General features: G+C 33.8%; 3 protein-coding genes across 3 annotated transcripts in view; 2 read left to right on the top strand and 1 right to left on the bottom strand.

Moving 5' to 3' along the window:
• Positions 1-528: 528 nt before the first annotated feature.
• On the bottom strand, positions 529-7,748 carry c20h1orf198 (chromosome 20 C1orf198 homolog). The gene is made up of 4 exons (XM_051138343.1): positions 7,399-7,748; positions 6,095-6,145; positions 5,441-6,007; positions 529-3,502 (listed from the first exon to the last, which is right to left on the bottom strand). Exons 1-4 carry the CDS (start codon positions 7,711-7,713, stop codon positions 3,446-3,448), a joined length of 990 nt encoding a protein of 329 aa, XP_050994300.1. The 5' UTR covers positions 7,714-7,748; the 3' UTR covers positions 529-3,445.
• Positions 7,749-9,227: 1,479 nt separating this feature from the next.
• On the top strand, positions 9,228-10,027 carry si:ch73-111k22.3 (pleckstrin homology-like domain-containing protein). The gene is made up of 2 exons (XM_051139493.1): positions 9,228-9,409; positions 9,745-10,027. Exons 1-2 carry the CDS (start codon positions 9,239-9,241, stop codon positions 9,955-9,957), a joined length of 384 nt encoding a protein of 127 aa, XP_050995450.1. The 5' UTR covers positions 9,228-9,238; the 3' UTR covers positions 9,958-10,027.
• A 2,011-nt stretch (positions 10,028-12,038) lies between these two features.
• LOC127183107 (connector enhancer of kinase suppressor of ras 3) overlaps positions 12,039-21,217 on the top strand; it is a 65,302-nt gene continuing 56,123 nt past the window's right edge. Inside the window, exon 1 of the mRNA XM_051138925.1 lies at positions 12,039-12,258. Within this exon, the coding sequence (XP_050994882.1) occupies positions 12,207-12,258 (52 nt within the window). The 5' untranslated portion in view covers positions 12,039-12,206. The remainder of the gene's footprint in view (positions 12,259-21,217) is intronic.

The following is a 21,217-nucleotide window of genomic DNA, read 5'->3' as shown; positions in this document are numbered from 1 at the left end:
TACCTTCGGCAAATAACAATTAGAAAGAACCACAAAACAGTGGATGTCTACTGTTGTTGTTACTGATCTAATCCACCTATAAAACTCCTTCAGATTATAATTCAGATTATAGCAGACAATCAGGAACCAGAATACTGTGTTATGGATATAATCAGACTAATGTAATGTAAAAAACCTGCATGTTGAATGACCTCTTGGAAAAACTACTTTCCAGTCAGGAACTAGCAAGGCCTTTTTCAAAACATGTGCTATAACGTCAATCCCCCAAAATAAAAATGATTGCCTGGGGAAATAAACTCTTTAAATAAAGCATATTAAGAGCATTTTGAAAATGCCACATATGTGACCAATTACATTAACGCACATCCAATGGTTATTTTTTACTAAAATAAATAACGCTGCGGGCAGTGAAACTGACAAAAGCAGAAAACTGTCATGGGATTTATGAGTAGAGCTCCATCTTTCTGTTTTCAATTAGTGTTACACTGCCCCCTACCAGGCAAGAGAAGAATGAGAAAAACAACAAGATTTGAGTGTCCTCCTTTTATTGTCTTATCTTTCATTACAGATATATGAATGCATAAATACTGGCTCCAGGCCACGCATTTCGAATTCAACAAAAACATCTCGTAACAATGCTCCAAAAATGATTCCTACCCTTGAACCTGACAGTGTAAAAAGTTTTTACCAGTCTCAACTTAAAAACTTAAGTTTAGCCTTAAAATTAAGTTAAATCAAATTAAAACTACAAGTCATTTCAACTCACTAAAATATAGTGATTTAAAGTTGATTTAACTTATTAGTTTAAATTACTTGTACTTTTAAGTTGATTTAACTTAAAATTTTAAGGCAGCTGCTTAACTGCTTAACTAAATTTGTAAGTTGAAACTGGTGAAAACTTTTTACAGTGTAGTCAATTTAGCCCTGAACCATACATCAGACAAGTACGTGAACGTAAACGCTAGTGTCGATTTCACACGTCCAAAATCAAGCATTTTGAAAATATTTAACTATTAACTTGTTTAGAGCTAGCTACTTGAACAATAGCACATTCAGTTTCAGTTAACTCTATCGCCCCCTTGAGTTCTGGAGTTTGCTAATGTCACAGTAACGCAATAACACCCGTTTAACCCTCTGGTATTGTTTGGTCATTTTAGAAAAAAAAAAAAAAAGGTTTCGAATTTGTAAAAATTGCTACTTCATTGGAATGGTATGAAACTCAATGACTTTTATGACAGTCACTATGTGAAAAAAAAACAAAGGACTTGATTTGCAAACGATAAATGGTAGCACAAAAAAATAGTCACACTTGTGTTGTTCCAGGTCAGTGACTGCCATTGGAAATTAATGGGAAATATGCAGAAATACAGAGAATTTTTTTTTTTTGTACAATCGACAAATCATTCATGATACAGAAAAAGAGTGCACAGCAATAAAGGGGTGACACTCTAAAATATCTAAAAGTATCTCTAAAATAGACATACGCAGACATACATACATGAACAAGTGTGACTGTAACACAAAGCTTGTTTTTGCAAATGCATGATATAAAATCAATAATTCAGCCAAAAATGCTATAAAAACACAGACACCAAGGAAGGGGTTACACACTAAAACATCAACAGTACAAAACAGACACACACACTCAACACACAGACATAACACACAACACACTATTATACACACGCAAATAAACTGGTGTGGTTGTAACAATATGGCAAAACTGAGCCAGGAGACTCAAATAAGGTTGAAATCAGATTAATTAACCTCTGATAAAGCATTCCTGTTTGTTTCTGTTACATTTTTGTTGAATTTTGATTGAACAAAATGTCTATCTCTGTGTTCAGGTTTGACTGTAGTAAAATGAATGCAAAAACTGACATTTCAAACCAAAATTTCAAACAAAAAAAATCTAAACTTTTACAAAACGTTATTTGAGAATGTCTAAATATATATCCAAATCCACAACCTAATAAAATAAGTCTTTATGTCTAAAAACAACAAGAGAATTTATAAACCTTTTATACAGAGCTGTATATGAATCTAGTGGCTAAACCATGGAATTGCAATGTTTTTCTTTTTTTGCTCCCACCAGGCACTAATCTGACTTCAAAAATTGGATTTTAAGGGCATTGTCTCTATTTTAACATGAAATAATTGCCATAATTAAAAAGTAATATTAAAATCTTAGAAAAAAAAGCGTTTGTATTATTTTCAATGGGGGAAAAATTGATCATAATTATTGCATAAATATTAATTAGTACCATGTATGTTAAAATACAAAATAAAACAAGAAAAAATATTATGAAATAAAAATATATTACATTGATTTTACTGGGAAAAAAAAGAAAAAAACATTTCAGATGTTTGGTCACTTTTGACTGTGAACAACAAGAAGTTGTGACTCCCAAATGAACAACACCAGAGGGTTAATGTTGCACCCACATTCGCGTACTTGCATAGAGTATGTTTCAGGCCTAACAACAAATGGAGATTTAAACTATTGCTTTAAGTTATTAAGTCATCTCTGGTGAACTGGGCTACAGGAAAGAGACAAAGAAAGGAAGCATTTAGGAGAATGAGGAGAAAGTCAATGATTCACTTGAAAGCATACAATGAAAGTAGCACGCATATAAAAAGTCTACAAAACAAGCCAGGCGCAAGTCATCTCTTCAAAACCATGCTAGCGCTACGGTGTCTCATTTAGGTCCTTATCAATAAATGTACAGTGAAGCATCTTAACACTAGTATTGAGGTCTAGATAAATATAGATCAAAATTTATGGCAGTGACAGTGATGTGGCATTCACACTAGTGTGGATCTGAGTTCAACTGACCACGAGGTCTGGCTTGTTTGATTAATGCATCTTTTGAACTTCTGTAACTGCACGCAAAGGAGGGGTTTGGGGTTCGTTTAATGTGAACCACAGCACGGTTCCTGGTAGATGTGAATGCAATCCAGAAGTGGGCTGGTACTGATTAAGTATATTGTGCCAGTTTGGTAGTAACACCAAACAAAATCAAAACATTGTTCTGCAACTTTAAGAAACTTTGTTGCCTGGATACACAGAATAAACAGCTTTTGGTGGTTCTAATGTTGATGGTGAAAGAAGTTTTCTGAAAAACAGTAATAGTGGGAAAACAGACCAACAAGGCGTAGAGAAAATGGGTTCTGACTCAGCAGATGTACCAAGTGTGAAAACAATCGAAGAAACAAAAACATGTGCTCGGTTTAAAATCCTACCTGATGTATCATAGCTCATGCATTCAGTAACTTTTAACCAGTGAGATGGAGCCAGACAAATGAAGATTTTAATACAATCGTAGAGATACTGATGCACTATAAATAAACTACTAAAGCATTAAAGGAAAGTGTTCTGTAGTGTTGGGTTTGTGGTGTTTGTAGGTCCTGTGATCTGGAATGGGTTCTTCAGGATATTCGAGCGTTACCAGTTGTCCAAGAAGTCAAATCCAGTCTTCAGGATACTGCTGCTAGTGTTAAACTGAAAAAAAGGAGATACAACAATTTGTTTTGTCAGTTGATAAAATGTTAGTAGGAGAAAAATGTAGAGAAAATGTGGGTTAAGTGTCAAAAGTCAATAAATGAATAAAAAAATAAATAAAAGAAACCTTTACATTTAACTTGGAAAATGGAATGTGGTGTAACTGTGAAGTAAAAATTATTAATAATTAAATTATTATTATTTAATGATTATTTAAACAAAAAAAAAAGGTATTGATTAATTTATGAATTTATTTATTTTTGGCCAGGACGCTCTTGTAAAAGAAATGTTTAATCTCAATGTGCTTTTCCTGGTAAAACAAAACAAAAATTAATTAAAATTAATATCATTATAGCCACACCACAAAAAAAAGTCTGACCTGACTAACTTTGCCATAAAAAGCTCAAATTATCTCATATTTTATGTCTTGCTGAGCTTGACATACAGTCTTAAGTGTCTCCTCTCTACCCGTAATTTCATGTTTTTAATCAAATGACTTTGATTCATTCTGTTACGTTAAAAAATAATAAATCGTAGTTTTAACAAAACATTATTTTTATATTATTTTATGATATTTTTAACAATAATAGAAGATTCCACCAAAGTACTTAATGTTTCCTTTTCAAGAACATCAATTTATAAAGCTTTTTTTCTAATTTTATATTCTGATATACAGTACCAGTCAAAAGTTTTTGAACAGTATGATTTTTAATGTGTTTTAAAGACTCTTCTGCTCACAGAGCCTGCATTTATTTGATCCAAAGTACAACAAAATTTTGACATATTTTTACCATTTAAAATAACTGTTTTCAAATTAAATACATTTTAAAATGCAATTTATTCCTGTGATTTAAAAGCTACATTTTTAGCATCATTACTCCAGTCACATGATCCTTTATAAATCATTCTAATATTCTGATTTGCTGCTCAAAAAATGTTTATTATTACATTATTATTACATATATTATTTATATTAACAGCTGAGTTGAATTTTTCAGGTTTCTTTGATGAATAGAAAGTTCAGAAGAACCGCATTTATCTGAAATAGATTTACATTTATCTTTTGTAACAATATAAATGTCTTTATCATCACTTTTGATCAATTTAAAGCATCCTTGCTAAATAAAAGTACTAATTTCCATAACCCCATTTCCATAAAAATAAATGATACTGACTTCAAGCTTCTGAATGGTTTAGTGTATAATATAACAAAAGCTTATTTCAGATAAATGCTGATCTTTGGATCTTTCAATTCACCAAAGAATCCTGAAAAAAATGTACTCAACTCTTTTAAATATTTATAACAATAGCAGAATAATCAGCATATTAGAATGATTTCTGAAGGATCATGTGACTGGAGTAATGATTATGAAAATTTAGCTTTTTAAATGTAAATTTTTACATTTTAAAATAAATTCAAATAGAAAGCAGTCATTTTAAATAGTAAAAATATTTCACAATATTACTGTGTTTGCTGTATTTTGGATCAAATAAATGCAGGCTTTGAATCATTTAAAAAATATGACAAATTTTACAGTTCAAAAACTTTTGACTAGTAGTGTATTCTTAAAAATTCTTAAAGATTCCAAAAGAGGATTTCACAGTAATGCCACAGAAGAATTATTTTGGGTTCCTCAAAGAACCTTTCAGTCAACAGTTCTTAGAAGAAGCATTTCTTTTTCCAATTTAAAGAACCTTTTGTGTAATGTAAATGTTCTATGACTATTAAAATAAACTATAGATTCCACCTTTATTTTAAAAATGGTGGACTTTTTATGGATTTATGACATATTGCATTCATCATTATACTCATGAATTTCATTTTAATGTACTGCATTAATTAACAGAAAGACAAATATAAAGAACATCAAAACATTTTCTCATGTACAGCCATCTGTCTATATAACTATATGAAATGAAGATGAAATTCCCCCTAACCTGTGAGAAGGTAGGACTGGAGGCGGGTGAGCTTTCTGCCTTGTCGGCATCTTTGACTGTGCTGTTGTTCTGAGAGGAAGACCTGGTGACCAGACCAGGACTGAACACATCATCCATAGTGCTTACAGAAGGAAGTGTGCTCTGAGCCCTCTCCCAGCCTTCCTCTGAGGTGGACACGGGAGCAGGAGGTGTTGGGGTCACGCTAATCGCCACAGGAGTCACGCTGATGGGAATGGGGGGAGGAGGGGCATGAGGTTTGGTGATTCTCTGTTGAACCGGCCGCGGGGCCGGCGCTTCTTCCGACTCCCTCTGCCCAGACTCGGACCTCAGGTACGACGGCAAAGGCTTCTCTCCTTTCTCCAGAGACTTGATCTGGCTGGGCGTCAGAGACTGAAATTCAGCCTTCTCACCCTCGAGCCGAGAGCGCTCTGCGCTGATCTTCCAGAAGGACGATTCGTCATTGCTGGGCAGCTTGGTGTTCTGAGAGGGCTTGGGTTTGGATTCGTTTACTGTGGAGGGAACGGCTGGTTCTGGAGCACCGGAGATGATGCTGAATTCCATCTGGCTCTGTTAGGAAGGGATGGGCTGGATCACATTTGTTTGCACTTTGATAGCAAATTGAACGTGTATTTTTAGCAGAGGTGCCCTACTTACCTTGGTCTCCCAAGAGAAGGGAGCCGAGTGCTCATCTTGCCAAGTCAAGTCCTTGAAATAAAAGAGACAGAGATGTTAACAGGCCATAAGATGTGACATAATTTCTTTAATCTGCCATTTCTGTGTTGAATAGGAATAAAAATACAGGAGTATTCAATTAAATCACACAATCTAATACATCATTTACAAATGTGGCACAGATTTCTTTAATAACTGCCTCATAGATATTTAGTAAATTACTGAATTTATCCATATTTGGTAAAGACTTCTTTCATAAACATTTTATATATTTAAAATTGAAATTGATGCATGGCTTGTTAGAATAGGATAATATCTGGCCGAGATACATTTAAAAATCTGGAATCTGAGGGTGCTAAAAAAAACAAAAATAAATAAATAAATACATAATTAAAAAGTCATCCAAAAGGAAGTTCTTAGCAATGCATATTACTAATCAAAAATTATGTTTTCATATATTTACAATCTTCATGGAACAACATCTTTACTTAATATCCGAATGATTTTTGGCATAAAAGAAAAATCGATATTTTTTGATAAACAGTTTTTTTAAAGACGAATTTAAAGACGTGGCACAGATTTATTTAATAAATATGTAGTAAACTGTTTAATTTTATTGGGCTCAGACGTTTAGTTTATTCAGTTCTGAGTGATTTGTTTAGTTAACTGTTAATTTAAAGAAATGTGACATTTATTTTGTTGACAACCAAAGTGGTTTGGTTTAACTGTAGATATTCAAAAACGACTCTTAGCAAAGTTTAATTTTTAGATATATTTGACAAAGATTTGTTAAGTAAACAGTTTAATGTACAGACATTTTAAATTATTAAATTGTAAGTTTGTTATGTATAAATAACAAATAGTTGATATAGATTAAAGTAAACAGTTTAACAAATAAAACTGAGAATGTTCAATTTTAATCTTTATGTTTCTGACAGAAGTTTAACAAGTGAAAAACTAACTTAAATTTGACTATTATTGAAGTTAACACTTCCTTCACTTTTTTAGCCGCTGGTTTTGTTTAGTAAACCATTTTATTTACACCTACATATTTGACACATAAACAAGCAGGTATAGAATATTTTTAAAAAATCAATTAAATGTTACGAATAGTAAAAGAAAAACATGAAATAATAGCAGACAGAAAGTTTGTTTTTGTTTGTTCAGGTCATACTGTAGTTGTTTTGTATTGACAAACCCTCTCTAACTTGAGCAAATCGAAACAAGAAGTCTACACTAAACTAACAATAACAGCTCTAACACATGACAGTCCCAAATATAAGCACCTCTTCTCCGAAGTGTACAGTCTTCTGCCCGGTCTGGATGAGTAGTTTCGGGTAGCAGATCACCTCGTCTCGTTCCACCCGGTGCATTGCGTACCGAGCCCGGATCCGCGGATCCATCATCCCGTTGTCTATCGCCGAGTCCTGTTCGACCGGACTCATCTGATCCCAAGCCGAACCGTACCCCTCCTTTATCTTTTCCCTCTCCTCCATAATCTTACGGGCCATGGAGTTGATGGAGGAGAAATATTCCAGCTTTTTGGCCTCCGTAAGGAGCGGATGATCCGCCACAGCCCCTGCCATCGCTGCGGCCGCCATTTCCTCAACAGCTGGACAACAAGCGCTGACGTACACAAAAGACTTTTATTCTGCTTTCAAATTAAAGCGTATCCTCAAAATGATGTATCTGGGTAGAACGAAAGTTTTGGGACTTTTTTTGTTTGTTTGTTTGTTTACTTTTCCATGATTTCCCATTCCCAGTGATTTCAGAATAATAACTTTAATAGACATTATATATATATAAACAATTAACTATTTTGAGTTGAGAATAGAAATGACGTCCAAGTGTGGAAATCAGAATGTCAAAATTTATTTATGTTTTCATATTTAACCATTAACATACACTACCGTTCAAAAGTTTGATATCAGGAAGAAATATTTATTTATTTATTTATTTATTTATTTATTTATTTATTTATTTATTTATTATTAAAAAATCGGTGTCTTATGTCCTTCAAGGCTGCATTTATTTGATCCAAAATACAGTAAAATTGGTTTTCTATTTTAATATACTTTAAATACAATTTATTCCTGTGATGGTAAAGTAGTGTCACATGATCCTTCAGAAATATGATGTTTTATATATAATTTGGATATGTTAAATTGCAAAAAAAAAAAAAAAAAGTTATAGTAAAGATTTATATTCTTACAAAAGATTTATGTTTTGAATAAACACTGTTCTTTTTAACTTTTTATTCATTCATTCATTCACAAGAGTCCTGTAAAAAGGTTCCAAAAATATTTCCAGCATTGATTATATTACAATAGAAAACGTATATAATATTCAAATAGAAAGCCACTGTTTTAACAATATTACTATATTTTACTACATTTTTGTTGTGTGTATGTTTTTTTTTTTTTTTTTTTTTTTTTTAAATATTTTATACTGTTGGGAAAAACAATTCAGGATTCTTTGATGATTATAGGTTAAAGTTAAAAAGAACAGCATTTATTCAAAACAAAAATCTTTTGTAACAATCTTTCATAAGAAGTCTTTTGTATCTTTTTATGTACTATTTTTATATGAATACATAATAATATAATGCATATTAATTTATATTAATACATATCAGCAACAATATGTTCAATTGATTTTAAAAAGTTATAGTAAAGACATATGTTGTTACGAAAGATTTCTATTTTAAATAAATGATATGCTTCTTTCATCAAAGAATCCTGAAAAAAGTGTCACAGTTTCCAAAAAAATAAATAAATAAAATAAAATAAATAAAAATAAAAAAATAATTAAGCAACTCAAATAGTAAACCATTGTTTTAATGATATTTCACAATAATACTTATTTTTAATAATACCTTACTGTATTTTTATCAAACAAATGCTGCCTTGATGAGCATAAGAGATTTCTTCAAAAACATTTAAAATGTTAAAATTGGCAGTGTATGAAGCATAATGTTGTGTTGTTTTACTATTTAACGAAAGCAGCATATTCATTAAAAGTTATTATGGATGCATTTTTTTACCCTCTACCAAAACTATATTATCTCGAAAACAAAAGACTTTTATTTTGTTTTGCGCATGCGCGTGATAAGAGCGTCTCAGAGCAATGGCTTTAGAATCGGCGACCTCTAACGGTACAACTGATGAAAACCATCCAGAAGAAAAAGACGAGCGGAAAAAAGGATGGTTATTTAAGAAAACTCACTACACCAAGCGCTGGAAAATGATGTGGTTTCATGTCAGAGATGGACAGCTTGTCTATGGTTTTAATGAAAAGGTAAGAGCGAATGACGCCGATTTGCGCATTAAGCCTCGCAGCCCTGTTTAGAAACTTGTAACAGTGATCAGCTTATCGGTATTAACTTCAGCACACCTGCGCAAACGCTGTGAAAGCGGTCTAAGAAACTGTTTTTGCACGGTAAATAATTAATAATTAAATGCCACTGGATTGAATTGCTAAACGCCATATTGTTGTTGTTATGTTACCATGGCAACGCCTGCTCATGATGATGCTCCCTAACTCGTATAGTTATAAAATTAGCTTCAGTTTTAACACAAATCATAGGTACACATTGAAAATTTCAATGATTCTGAACTGTACTCTTTTCCTAGTCCGCCGAAAAGGCCATTAATCTGGTTGGAGCAAAGGTGGAGATGCTGGAGGGTGATGGGACATTTGGCTGGACCGTCACACCAAAGGACAGTAAACGCACTTTCATGCTGCGGGCAAACACTGCAGAGGAGCAGCAGGTGTGGATGAGCGCCATATGTGAGGCACAGCTCAGTTCTGAAGAGCACAACTCCAATGCATGTGTTGTGCAATAACATTGTTTTCCTGGCTATATAGCTCTACTTTTTTAATTGTTTCTGAAAATGGACAAAAGCCAAATTTCATGTGCTTTATATGTTACTATGTTTTAATAAACATTGCTTGTTTTCATTTTTCAGTGAGTGATTATCCTAAATATGTACCGCTGAATGTTATGAGCCAGGGTTATTATCATTAACTAGAACTGAAATTAAAACAACAATTGCACACTTTAAATAAAGTAATTTGAAATAAAATATAAATATAAAAAAAAACATTTTATTTTAGCTATTTAAACTAATAAATAAAAAATAAAAACTATACAGACATATTTTAAAAAACCTAATGACGATGTAAGTCTGCTTTTATTTTTAAAAAGAAAGAAAGAAAGAAAGAAAGAAAGAAAAAAAGAAAAAGAAAGAAATGGACATTGATGGACAATGTATCAGAGGCAGGTTTACTTATTACACTTTTAAATACTGGCCTGTAGAGGGCAGTGCGTGCTAGAAAATAAATTACATTCACACGTAAACCTCAAACACAAATATCCATACCTGTCTAAAAATCAGTTTCAGTTATTTCTAAGTTTATGAACAAGTTTATGAACATAATTAAAAATGTTTACCTGTATTTAGCTCCTGTTCATTTGTATGTCGGAAAAAAATAGCTTGTTCTGCCTAAACAGATCAGTATTTTATCCTGTAATTAAAACTATCAACAACACGAACTGGCAATTAGTAATAATTAGTAAATAAAGTGAGATGCTGTGATAAACAACAACAACAACAACAATAAATAAATAATAACAGTGATTTTTATTTTATTTTTTTTTAAGAAGTCTCTTTGCTCACCAAGGCCGCATTTATTTGTTCCAAAGTACAGCAAAAACAGTACAATGTTAAAATATTTTTACTATTTAAAATAACTATTTAAAAATTTCTATTTGAATATATTTTAAAATGTAATTTACTTTTGTGATCTTTACTTTATTACTCTAGTGTTTAGTGTGACATGATCCTTCAGAAAATCATTCTAATATGCTAAATTGCTGTTCATTTATTATTATTGTTATTATTATTATTAATATTATTATTGTTGTTATTATTATCAATTTTAAAACAATTGAGTACATTTGTTCAGGATTCTTTGATTGGGGGGATATAGAAATTAATCCTTTTATTTAGCAAGGATGCTTTAAACTGATCAAAAATGATGATAAAGACAATTACAAAAGATGTTACAAAAGATTTCTATTTCAGATAAATGCTGTTCTTTTGAACTTGCTATTCAACATAATAATAATAATAATAATAATAATAATAATAATAATAATAATAATAATAATAAATGTTTTTTTTTAGCAGCAAATCAGAATATTGGAACGATTTCTGAAGGATCATGTGACTGGAATAATTATGTTAAAAAATCAGCTTTGAAAACACAGGAATAAATTACATTTTAAAATATTCAAATAGAAAACAGTTCATTTTACTAGTAAAAATATTTCAAAATGTTACTGTTTTTACTGTTTTTGAGTGGTATGTATTTATATACTGTATAGTAATATTACATATATTAAGTAAGGTATTTCTTAATGTGCCATTTTATTCCGCCTTTTTTATTACTTTATTACAGTATAGAATGTAACAAACTAATAAAAAAGGGGGAAAATAAAGAATCTATACCTTCTGTAGATTGTACATTCCAGACTGTCTGCAATCATCCTAATTATACAGTACCAATACACAGTACTGATATCAATGCCATGTACACGATATACACTTTTTTTTTACTTACAGTGACTCTAAAAATTCTAAAAGTAGCCAAACAGTTAAATAGTGTGTTTAGAACAGATTTAATTTGACCTCAGATGTCTGGGATATATCGAGTCATGTGTTTGACCCGCACTGCCCCTACAGACGATTTAGCAGCGATATAAATTTGACCTGTTAGTGTGTAACATGATCCGCTCTCGCTCTCGCTCGCTCGCTCTCTCTCTCTCTCTCTCTCTCTCTCTCTCTCTCTCTCTCTCTCTCTCTCTCTCTCTCTCTCTCTCTCTCTCTCTCTCTCTCTCTCTCTCTCTCTGTGAGCGCGAGTGTTTAGTTTCGGTCTGTGGGTAGAGCTTCAGCGCGGTTCCTGTGATCTGATCATTAGTGTTCAGTGGTTAGACATGAGAAAGGACGCTCAAGTGTAGCGTAGGACACTTTATTTAACTTTACAGAGTTTGAGAACTTGGCCGAAACTTTCTGAATATCTAAAAAAAATAATGGAGCCGATAACAAAGTGGACACCGACTCAGGTTGTGGACTGGATCAGAGGTAGGAACTCTTGTTTCTACAGTTTAAACCCTTTTGACATAATACATCGTTGTTTTTTTCAATTCATTACAAAATGCAACATAATACCCACATTTTGCTTTACAGTGAGTGTTACTTTTGTATAAATAAATAAAATAATAAAATCATTTTATTTTGTTTTAACAGTTTAAGTAAATAAACTGCTCTTAAAATGAATATGTATTATTTATATATATATATATATATATATATATATATATATATATATATATATATATATTACTATTTATATATCGGTATGTTATTGCTAAATTAAATATGACCGATTACCACAGTTTTAGTGTAAGTAGTGGTAACTTTTGTCAGAAAATATGGTTACTATGGTAAATGTTTGTGAAGCCAACATCTACATCCCTAGCCAAATACAGAAACTCAATGTTTATTTATTTTTCCCTGAGCATGATCGAAACTGGGAAAGCTTTGACAGCTTGAAAAGTCTACTAAACTTCTGCCAAACCACTGCTTTCTGAAAACAAATATGTGAGAGACATTTAATAACAGGTATTATTATATTAATATATATATTATTATTATTATTATTATTATTATTATTATTATTAAACCAGCTGTTGTAAGTTATGCTGGTTAAACATAAGTGTACACCTAAATTTATAATAGCAATAATAATAGACAAGTTCTTCATTTCTCAAAAAAGTGATGCATTGCAGCAATGGAATTTTTTACTTCCATATTATTTTTCCTCTGAACAGTCAATCGTTTATTTCCATAAGCAAATTACTTTGTGTAGGTTGGACGTCTTGTGGTTGGTCATTTACATTTGAAAGTTGTTTTCATGCTCAGCACTTAAAGTCTCATAGTTTTTCATTTTATTTATACTGTGATCTTATTCTAGCTACTGTACCATTTCAATATAGTAAAGTTTGTTATACATCATTATGGGTAGTTTTGGATATCCTCTTCTCATTCAGACTGCTTAGCATTTCCATCTTATCCATCATCAGTTCTTGTAAGATTTATAGCGGATATGAAGTTTATAATTAGAAATAGTGATGGAAAGACTGATGAAGTTAGGAATGCCATTTATCTGTGTTAGACAAAATACTTCAATCCCTGGATCGTTACCACATTTTTAATTCTGTAAGTCTTTGCAATTATTTGTGGCTTGTTTTTGTTGACTCAGTTGTGCGTTTCTGCTCTCCATCTTGTTCCAATTGCCTGAAACAACATCATAAAAACTTTCACTTAGCAGAGACCTTGAGTAAATCGTCAAGGTCCACCACAATACGAAACACGTATAATTCTCTGCTAACCAGAAATGATGATGTGAAAGACTTCTGAGATGGTTTGGGTCCAAGCCATTCACATACTTCTAAACACAGACAATGTTTCAGCAGATGCATCTAATTATAAACTGAACCACCTTGAAAGTTTCAAACCTGCTGTTCAGACTCTGGGTAAAAGTTGGCCTTTCGTGCTAATGAAGGACTAGCGTATGTCTCCTGACGCCAGTTTAAGACAATAAAAGCTGTGTTAGACAATGAAGAAGTGAACAGATGTGGTATACTCTGGTCTGTACGGTATGTGTACTGATCTAAGATCAGCTCCCATTGTTAAACTGACTTACTGAAGTACAGAACTTATGTTGTAGAGAAACAAGTGCGCAGCCATTTTTAGAAACTGAGAATTTTAAAATTGTCTTTGAACTTTTGTTTTTGCTGTAGCTCTATAGCATCACTGCTGAAGACTAATAAGCTGGAGAAGTGGATTTAACGAAAGTTATCATGTGCATTGGAATGTTTGAAGCGAATGTCATAACAAATGTCCGTGGATTTTAAAAATGAGGAGTTCAATATTAAACTTGTACGATTTTACCTTCACGCTGTGGAAAGACAAACAGGAAGACAATGAGTGCAATGCTGAAAAGGGGCGGAGCTACATAAGGTCTATATCAGCCTATCCATCTTATTCTTCCAGTAAGATTGGATGCAGACATTTGTCAATTTTATGGGTCCGGCTTCAGGTCTCATCAGCGTCCAGCTGTTTTTAGCTGTGCAAAACATTGTTTTGCTGCTTGATATTGCAAATGGCGTGTCTTACCATATTATTTTAATTATGAGCACACTGGTTTGTAGTACAAACAGTTTTACTGTTTACTGCATGTTGTTATTCTTCTCGTTATTTCCCAACCATGGTTAATGAACCGGAAGTCTCACCCATAGGCGTAGGCATCATTGTAACCAATTGCCTTGAACAAACACTTTTAAAAATTTTCAGTGAATTTTGAGTAGATATTGCATACAATTAAGGTTAATTCAATATAAAAAGAAGGTTAGTTTCCATATAAAATGAAGTGAATTCAGTACACTTCTACCTCTGCCTTCTTATTTAATTACTGGTTTAAGCTTAACCCTCAAAGTTAAAAAAAGGGAAATGTGTTGGTGATTTTCTGCCGGGACATTATCCAATAATTTTACAGATATTTCTGTTAAAACATGACGCAGCGCTGTGCAAAATTAAAAATACAGATAAAATACTTGTAAACCATCATGTAGAAAATGCTTTCATGTTAACAGAGTACATTGTGCCCTGATTTTTGTAGAAATAATCCACCATCATGGATAACAATCGGAGACTATGTAAATGAGGCTTACAAAAACCAGCTTGTGAGACGGCGGCATAAGTTTAGCTCAGACAGACTGACTGACTTGATTGTATAAAAGACTGCTCTAGACTGCTTATGTTCAAATATGTATATACATATATATATATATATATATATATATATAAAAAGCACAAAATATTACTTAATCACTTATAATCACTTTTTTTGTCTGTTCAATGCTTTACTTGTCTGCCACAATAATGCCTTCATTTGGGGGCTTTCTCAGCAAGTACTAAATTGCAATTATTTGATCAGTTAATAAACACTATTAATAATATGGAAAGGTAGCTGATCCTAGACCAGTTCTCATATTTAGTTTCCCAGCGGGTCAGCAAACTTCACAGATCCAGGATTCAAGCATGGCCTTGTGTTCACATGAGTCACTGATACCAGCATGAGCCGTTACTGTCTTTTTATGTTCCTGTTATGTCACGCTACACCAACCATTCACACGCCAGCTCGTTGTCGCCAGGTTATTGCAGCGTGGTATGTATTTTATTAGCTATAAAAGCTATATGTGTTTGCTTTTGAAGCTATCTGCAGGAAATCTGTGGATAATTAGCAAAACGTGACTGCAGTTTCAATGACCTTTAGACTTAGTAATACAAATACGAGTCCCCTCCTCAGTTAAATACAAAGGCGCTGCTTTCACATTAAACACACTGCATATATATCTCCCAGTGCAATTCAAATGGAATAGGTGGAGAAATACGTTCGGCTGAAAGTACGCCATATTGCCTGAAGTTGTTGATGTGATTGTCTGTTATCAGCAGGAGTCATGCAGTAACACGCCCGCATATTTCAGCAGACTGACACACTTCACTCAGTACAGTAGACATGTTTTCCCTTTTTGTGATTAAATCTCTAATGTACATCCTGGCCACATCACCGCTTCCCTGACATCATCACTGTATCACATTCTCATCGTTGTATTGTAGGTACTTTCGGGACTCATTTGCAAATCATTGACACACATGAGTGAGTTGCGTTACTGTGGTCGGACTGTTTGTGTATCAGGTGGAGACGACAGTTTCGTCTTTGTTAGCATCGTTGACTCTGAGTCATACACACATGCAGACACAAACACATTTTAGCCCCGCCCCGCCACCACAAGAGACGACAGAGGTGACAGTTGTCCCTCCATCTATCTATCTATCTATCTATCTATCTATCTATCTATCTATCTATCTATCTATCTATCTATCTATCTGTCCATCCGTTCATTTGTCTAACCGTCTATCTGTTTCTTACTTGTCTATTTGTCTTGCCTGTCTATCTATCTATCTGTCTGTCCATCCATTTGTCTAACATCCATCTATCTGTTTCTGTCTGTCCATCTGTCCATCCTTCCGTCTGTCCGTCTGTCCGTCCGTCCATCCGTTAATTTGTCTAACCGTCCATCTATCTGTTTCTTTCTTGTCTATATGTCTTGCATGTCTGTCTGTCTGTCTGTCTATCTATCTATCTATCTATCTATCTGTTCGTCTGTCCATTTGTCTAACTGTCTAAATGTTTGTCTATCTATCTATCTATCTATCTATCTGTCTGTCTATCTGTCTATCTGTCTGTCCATCCATTTGTCTAACGTCCATCTATCTGTCTGTCCATTTGTGTAATCGGCCATTTATCTGTTTCTGACTGTCTGTCTGTCTGTCCATCTGTCCATCCTTCCGTCTGTCTGTCCGTCCGTCCATCCGTTCATTTGTCTAACCGTCCATCTATCTGTTTCTTTCTTGTCTATCTGTCTTGCATGTCTGTCTGTCTATCTATCTATCTATCTATCTATCTATCTGTTCGTCTGTCCATTTGTCTAACCGTCTAAACGTTTGTCTATCTATCTATCTATCTATCTATCTATCTATCTATCTATCTATCTATCTATCTATCTATCTATCTATCTATCTGTCTATCTGTCTGTCCATCCATTTGCCTAACGTCCATCTATCTGTCTGTCCATTTGTGTAATCGGCCATCTATCTGTTTCTGACTGTCTGTCTGTCCATCTGTCCGTCCTTCCATCTGTCCGTCCGTCCGTCCATCCGTTCATTTGTCTAACCGTCCATCTATCTGTTTCTTTCCTGTCTATCTGTCTTGCCTGTCTGTCTGTCTGTCTGTCTATCTATCTATCTGTTCGTCCGTCCATTTGTCTAACCGTCTAAACATTTGTCTATCTATTTGTCTATTTATCTATTTGTCTGTCCATCCGTCTGTCCATTTGTCTAACTGTCGATCTATCAATCTGTCTCTGTCATCTGTCTGTCTGTCTGTCCATCTGTCCGTCCGTCCGTCCGTCTGTCTAACCATCTAAACCGTCTATCTATCTATCTATCTATCTATCTATCTATCTATCTATCTATCTATCTATCTATCTGTCCATCTGTCCATCTGTCTGTCCGTCCATTTGTCTAACCGTCTAAACGTCTATCAATCTGTCCGTCTGTCTGTCTGTCCGTCCGTTACAGTTCATTCCAAGTTCATGTAGCTTGTCTCATTCCTGTGTCACATGTAACTGCTGAGAGAAATGCCTCGGCTTGACTTGCAGCTGCTTACAGCAGGTGATGACTTACTTAAGATGACTTATTAGCAAACTGCTGTACTCTCACTGACCGGCACTGGTCTTCACTTGTTTATGGATTAGCACCACTTAACTTAATTGGAATTCCCCAAGAAATTCCTCTTATAATGTTAGTCAAGGTATCTTGCATCAGGTTGTGTTACTGCACCTTTAAGACTTCTGTATGTAAATGATCTCTGTTGGTCAACTTTTTCGCATATGAAATAAATCCAGTTTTTTATTATATGATCCCTCCATTCTTATTCAGTATTATTATATATACAGTATCATTCAGGTACCATTTGGGAGCAGTCAGACAGTGAATTTAATCAGGGTAATTGAGTCTCAATGAGCTCAAACTCTCAAACAGGAAGCTGTTATATCACTGCTGGAATTACCCCAGAATACACAAGCAGAGTTTCAGGAACAGCACGACAGATGACTATCTGGGCACTTTGTTGAGTTCTGGAGGGTTTGGATGGAGGAAATTTTCTTTTCCATCCCTCTCTCTCTCTCCCCCACCCCCCACTACTGCTTTTGTTGTCTCTCATCTCCTGCCGATGGAGAAGACTGATGTCACGTCACCATTGAGAGGGACACTAAATGCACCAAATGTTTCTTTCATCCACTCTTGCTTTCCATGCGAACACTTGTTTCTGGTGGGAGAGGAGGGGCGGAGCAAACATTCCCTCTATTGACCCCCCAGGCTGTGGAATGTGTGCCAAACTTCACTTATTCACAGCTCAGACAACTAAGCACGTGTCCACAGTGATGAGCTGGCCATACTGAAGGCTAACTAAACAATGTATACACTAGTAAATGACAAGGCCAGCTAAGCAGAATAGTCTGTGTTTAATAGTAAATAGCTTTGTGCTACTTATCGCTAAAAAGCTGGATTGGCTTTTGCTATTCTGGTAAAAAAAATATACCTTTAAGTTTAACAGTGATGGTTCTGCATTATTCCAAAAGATGTGTTTTGCAACTATGTGAAGGCATATAGTTTTAGCTAAACAAGACAATTCTGGCAACAATTCTGAGGCAAAGACCACATGTAGTAATTAGTTGTAATAACTGATCGAACAAAAACATATAATATGTTATGTATAACTGAACATTTGTATAGATTATAGGGTAAGATATCAGTGGTTGGCTTACAAAATTATGCATATTACATAATAATATAGTACAACCTGTTTGTTATTTATTTACAATTAAATGAAATCTATTACATTTATATTAAATGCAATTACTTTTACTTGAGTGCATTGATGACTCACTTTTTTTTATGACTCAAAGTACATCTTTATATGTAATTTCATAATTTCTATTGTCATTAAAATGTGGTTAATGTGTAGTGACAAATATACTTACAAGCATTTATGGTGAACTAAAATATATTTTAATGTAATTTCTATTCAAACCTGTGTGCCATGAATTCAAATATATTTGTAATTACACATGTATAATGATGAGTTGAATTTTAGTACATTTAAAATATATTACGTTTAAATGTAATACTGAAATAACATATTACAGTTAAAATTATAATCAAGTCCATGCGCTTTAACAGTAAAATAAGTAAAAAGTACACTTACTTTAAAGTTAAACTTTTAATTTGACATTATTATGAAATACTTTAAAAAACAGTAATGAATGTGGACTGCCTTTAGGTACACTTAAGTGGCTTTTTATTTTATTAATATTATCTTATCTGCAAATACCATTTTTTTAAATATAAAAGATTAGATGTACACTACAAGTGCACATTCAATATAATTTCTTTATAGTATGCATTCTTAGATGCTATAGTTAAATTAATACACTGTAAAAATTGTTGAATCAATTTAAAATTATTTGTTACCTGGCTGCCTTAAAATGTTTAATTTAGTCCACTTGAAAATGTTGACTAAACTTAACATTTTAAACCAGCAAGGTAACAAATTATTTTAAGTTGGAGCCACTCAACTTTCATGTTTATAGCTGGCTACTCAAACAATAATATTCTGATTTAATGTCTTAGACATTTGGGTTTATCAGGTGTATTTCCCCATTAGTGAGGTTTGTAAGACTTGTAAGTTGGCCACACACTTCCATAGCTTTGGTAGCATCGCATCTTCATTTGCATACTTGCATAGAGATTTTGGCCACCTGGGAAAAGTGTTTATTGTTTCTTTGTTGTGCTGCCTAATGCAAATACAACTTGGATTTGCAACCAGGGATGCATTGGTGGTGTTGTTGTTGATGGAAGTTATCTGACTTTTGATGTGGCTGCGATATAAATGAATTCAGTCACTGTAGAGTTTAAGATATTTTTGGGATTCTGATCTAATTCATCCGGCAGGAGTGCAGACAGACTGTGACATCATTCAAGTCCTCAGTATGATGCATGCTTTGTTTTAGAACAAAATATTTTGTTTGCATATTTCCCTTCTTTCAAGTCTACTAAAGGGCAAAAATGGAATGGCCTTTGATTCATGCAAGCCTAGATATGGAGTGGAAGAGCAACGCTCCGCACCGTTTCGGAATCTTGGAGGAGTTTCAGTCGCACACGGAGAACAATAAACATTCTTCAGGTCTCCAAAGGCCCAGTAGGAAAGCTTTAGAAATACACACTGCTACTGCCTTTTGTACACACGCTGACTTTCTCAGTGCCGCTCTCTCAGGGCAGCAGGCCAGCACTGTCAATGAGAGACTCCATCGGGACAGGGGACGGGGAGAGAAAGACAGGCTGTGGAGGAGAGAGAGACACCCTACCCTCTCATTTGTAACTGAAGCTCGGGTGCCTCGGCCCTCTAATACGGCGCTTTTAAGCTTGTTAGTCATTTGGATGTGAGCGGGGTCGGTGGATACGATTAGTGGGCTTTGCGGTGTCCGTTTCCCACCACAAGAAAGACCTCATGCATTTATAGTCAAAGCAGCCAACTTTTTTCTCAGTTTTGTAACTGTTATAGCATGAGATACTTTTATGTCTGCTAAATTCACCCACCAGGGTAAGTGTTTATATCTGCGGCCTTTTTCTAAACAAGATACACATGGAACCACTGGGCTATAGCTGAGTGTTCAGCTCAGTTAGGACTTATATTTTGTCAGTTTTTTAACGTTAATTCTTAATAGTTTGTCTTAAAGAGTTCAAAATGAAAATTCTGTTATTATTTACTTATAATCATTCAGTTTGTCATTACTTGTTCTGCGGCAGAGAAGATTTTTAGTGAATAACAGCTACAATTTTTCACAAGCATTTACTGCTATGGAATAATTAAAATGAATTGTAAAATTAATCAAATGGATCATGTTTATGAGGTATTTATGGTGTTTTCTTGTCTTTTTTTATATTTTAAAGGCATACTTCATCAAAAAATGAAGATTACCCCATGGTTTACTCACCCTCAAGCCATCCTAGGTGTATATGGCTTTCTTCTTTCAGATGAATACAGTTTCAGTTATGTTAAAAAATGTCGAGGCTCTTTCGAACTTTATAATGGCAGTGAATGGGTGTTGATTTTTTGAAATCCAATAAAGGGCATCCATCCATCATATAAAGTGCTCCACATGGCTCCAGGGGTTAATAAAGTCCTTCTCAAGTGAATCGATGCATTTATGTAAGTAAAATATCCATATTTAAAACTTTATGAACCATAATCTCTAGCTTCCAATGATTGTTGTACGTTGCATTCATGAGAGAAATTCAGTAAAGTGCATCCGTCCATCATAAAAAGTACTCCATACAGCAGCGGGGAGTTAAT

This window comes from Labeo rohita, chromosome 20, assembly GCF_022985175.1.
Source record: "Labeo rohita strain BAU-BD-2019 chromosome 20, IGBB_LRoh.1.0, whole genome shotgun sequence".
In the NCBI taxonomy this organism is placed as follows: domain Eukaryota; kingdom Metazoa; phylum Chordata; class Actinopteri; order Cypriniformes; family Cyprinidae; genus Labeo; species Labeo rohita.
This window is presented reverse-complemented; position numbering and strand designations above follow the sequence as displayed.

What these genes read in the sequence shown, in the direction of transcription:
- c20h1orf198 (XM_051138343.1), bottom strand. Translation starts at nt 7,713, where the DNA reads ATGGCGGCCGCAGCGATGGCAGGGGCTGTGGCGGATCATCCGCTCCTT. An exon ending in CTGTACACTTCGGAGAAGAG is followed by an intron (nt 6,146 to 7,398) that starts GTGCTTATATTT and finishes TTTTATTTCAAG; the next exon opens with GACTTGACTTGGCAAGATGA. An exon ending in CCAGTCCTACCTTCTCACAG is followed by an intron (nt 3,503 to 5,440) that starts GTTAGGGGGAAT and finishes CCTTTTTTTCAG; the next exon opens with TTTAACACTAGCAGCAGTAT.
- si:ch73-111k22.3 (XM_051139493.1), top strand. Translation starts at nt 9,239, where the DNA reads ATGGCTTTAGAATCGGCGACCTCTAACGGTACAACTGATGAAAACCAT. An exon ending in TCTATGGTTTTAATGAAAAG is followed by an intron (nt 9,410 to 9,744) that starts GTAAGAGCGAAT and finishes CTCTTTTCCTAG; the next exon opens with TCCGCCGAAAAGGCCATTAA.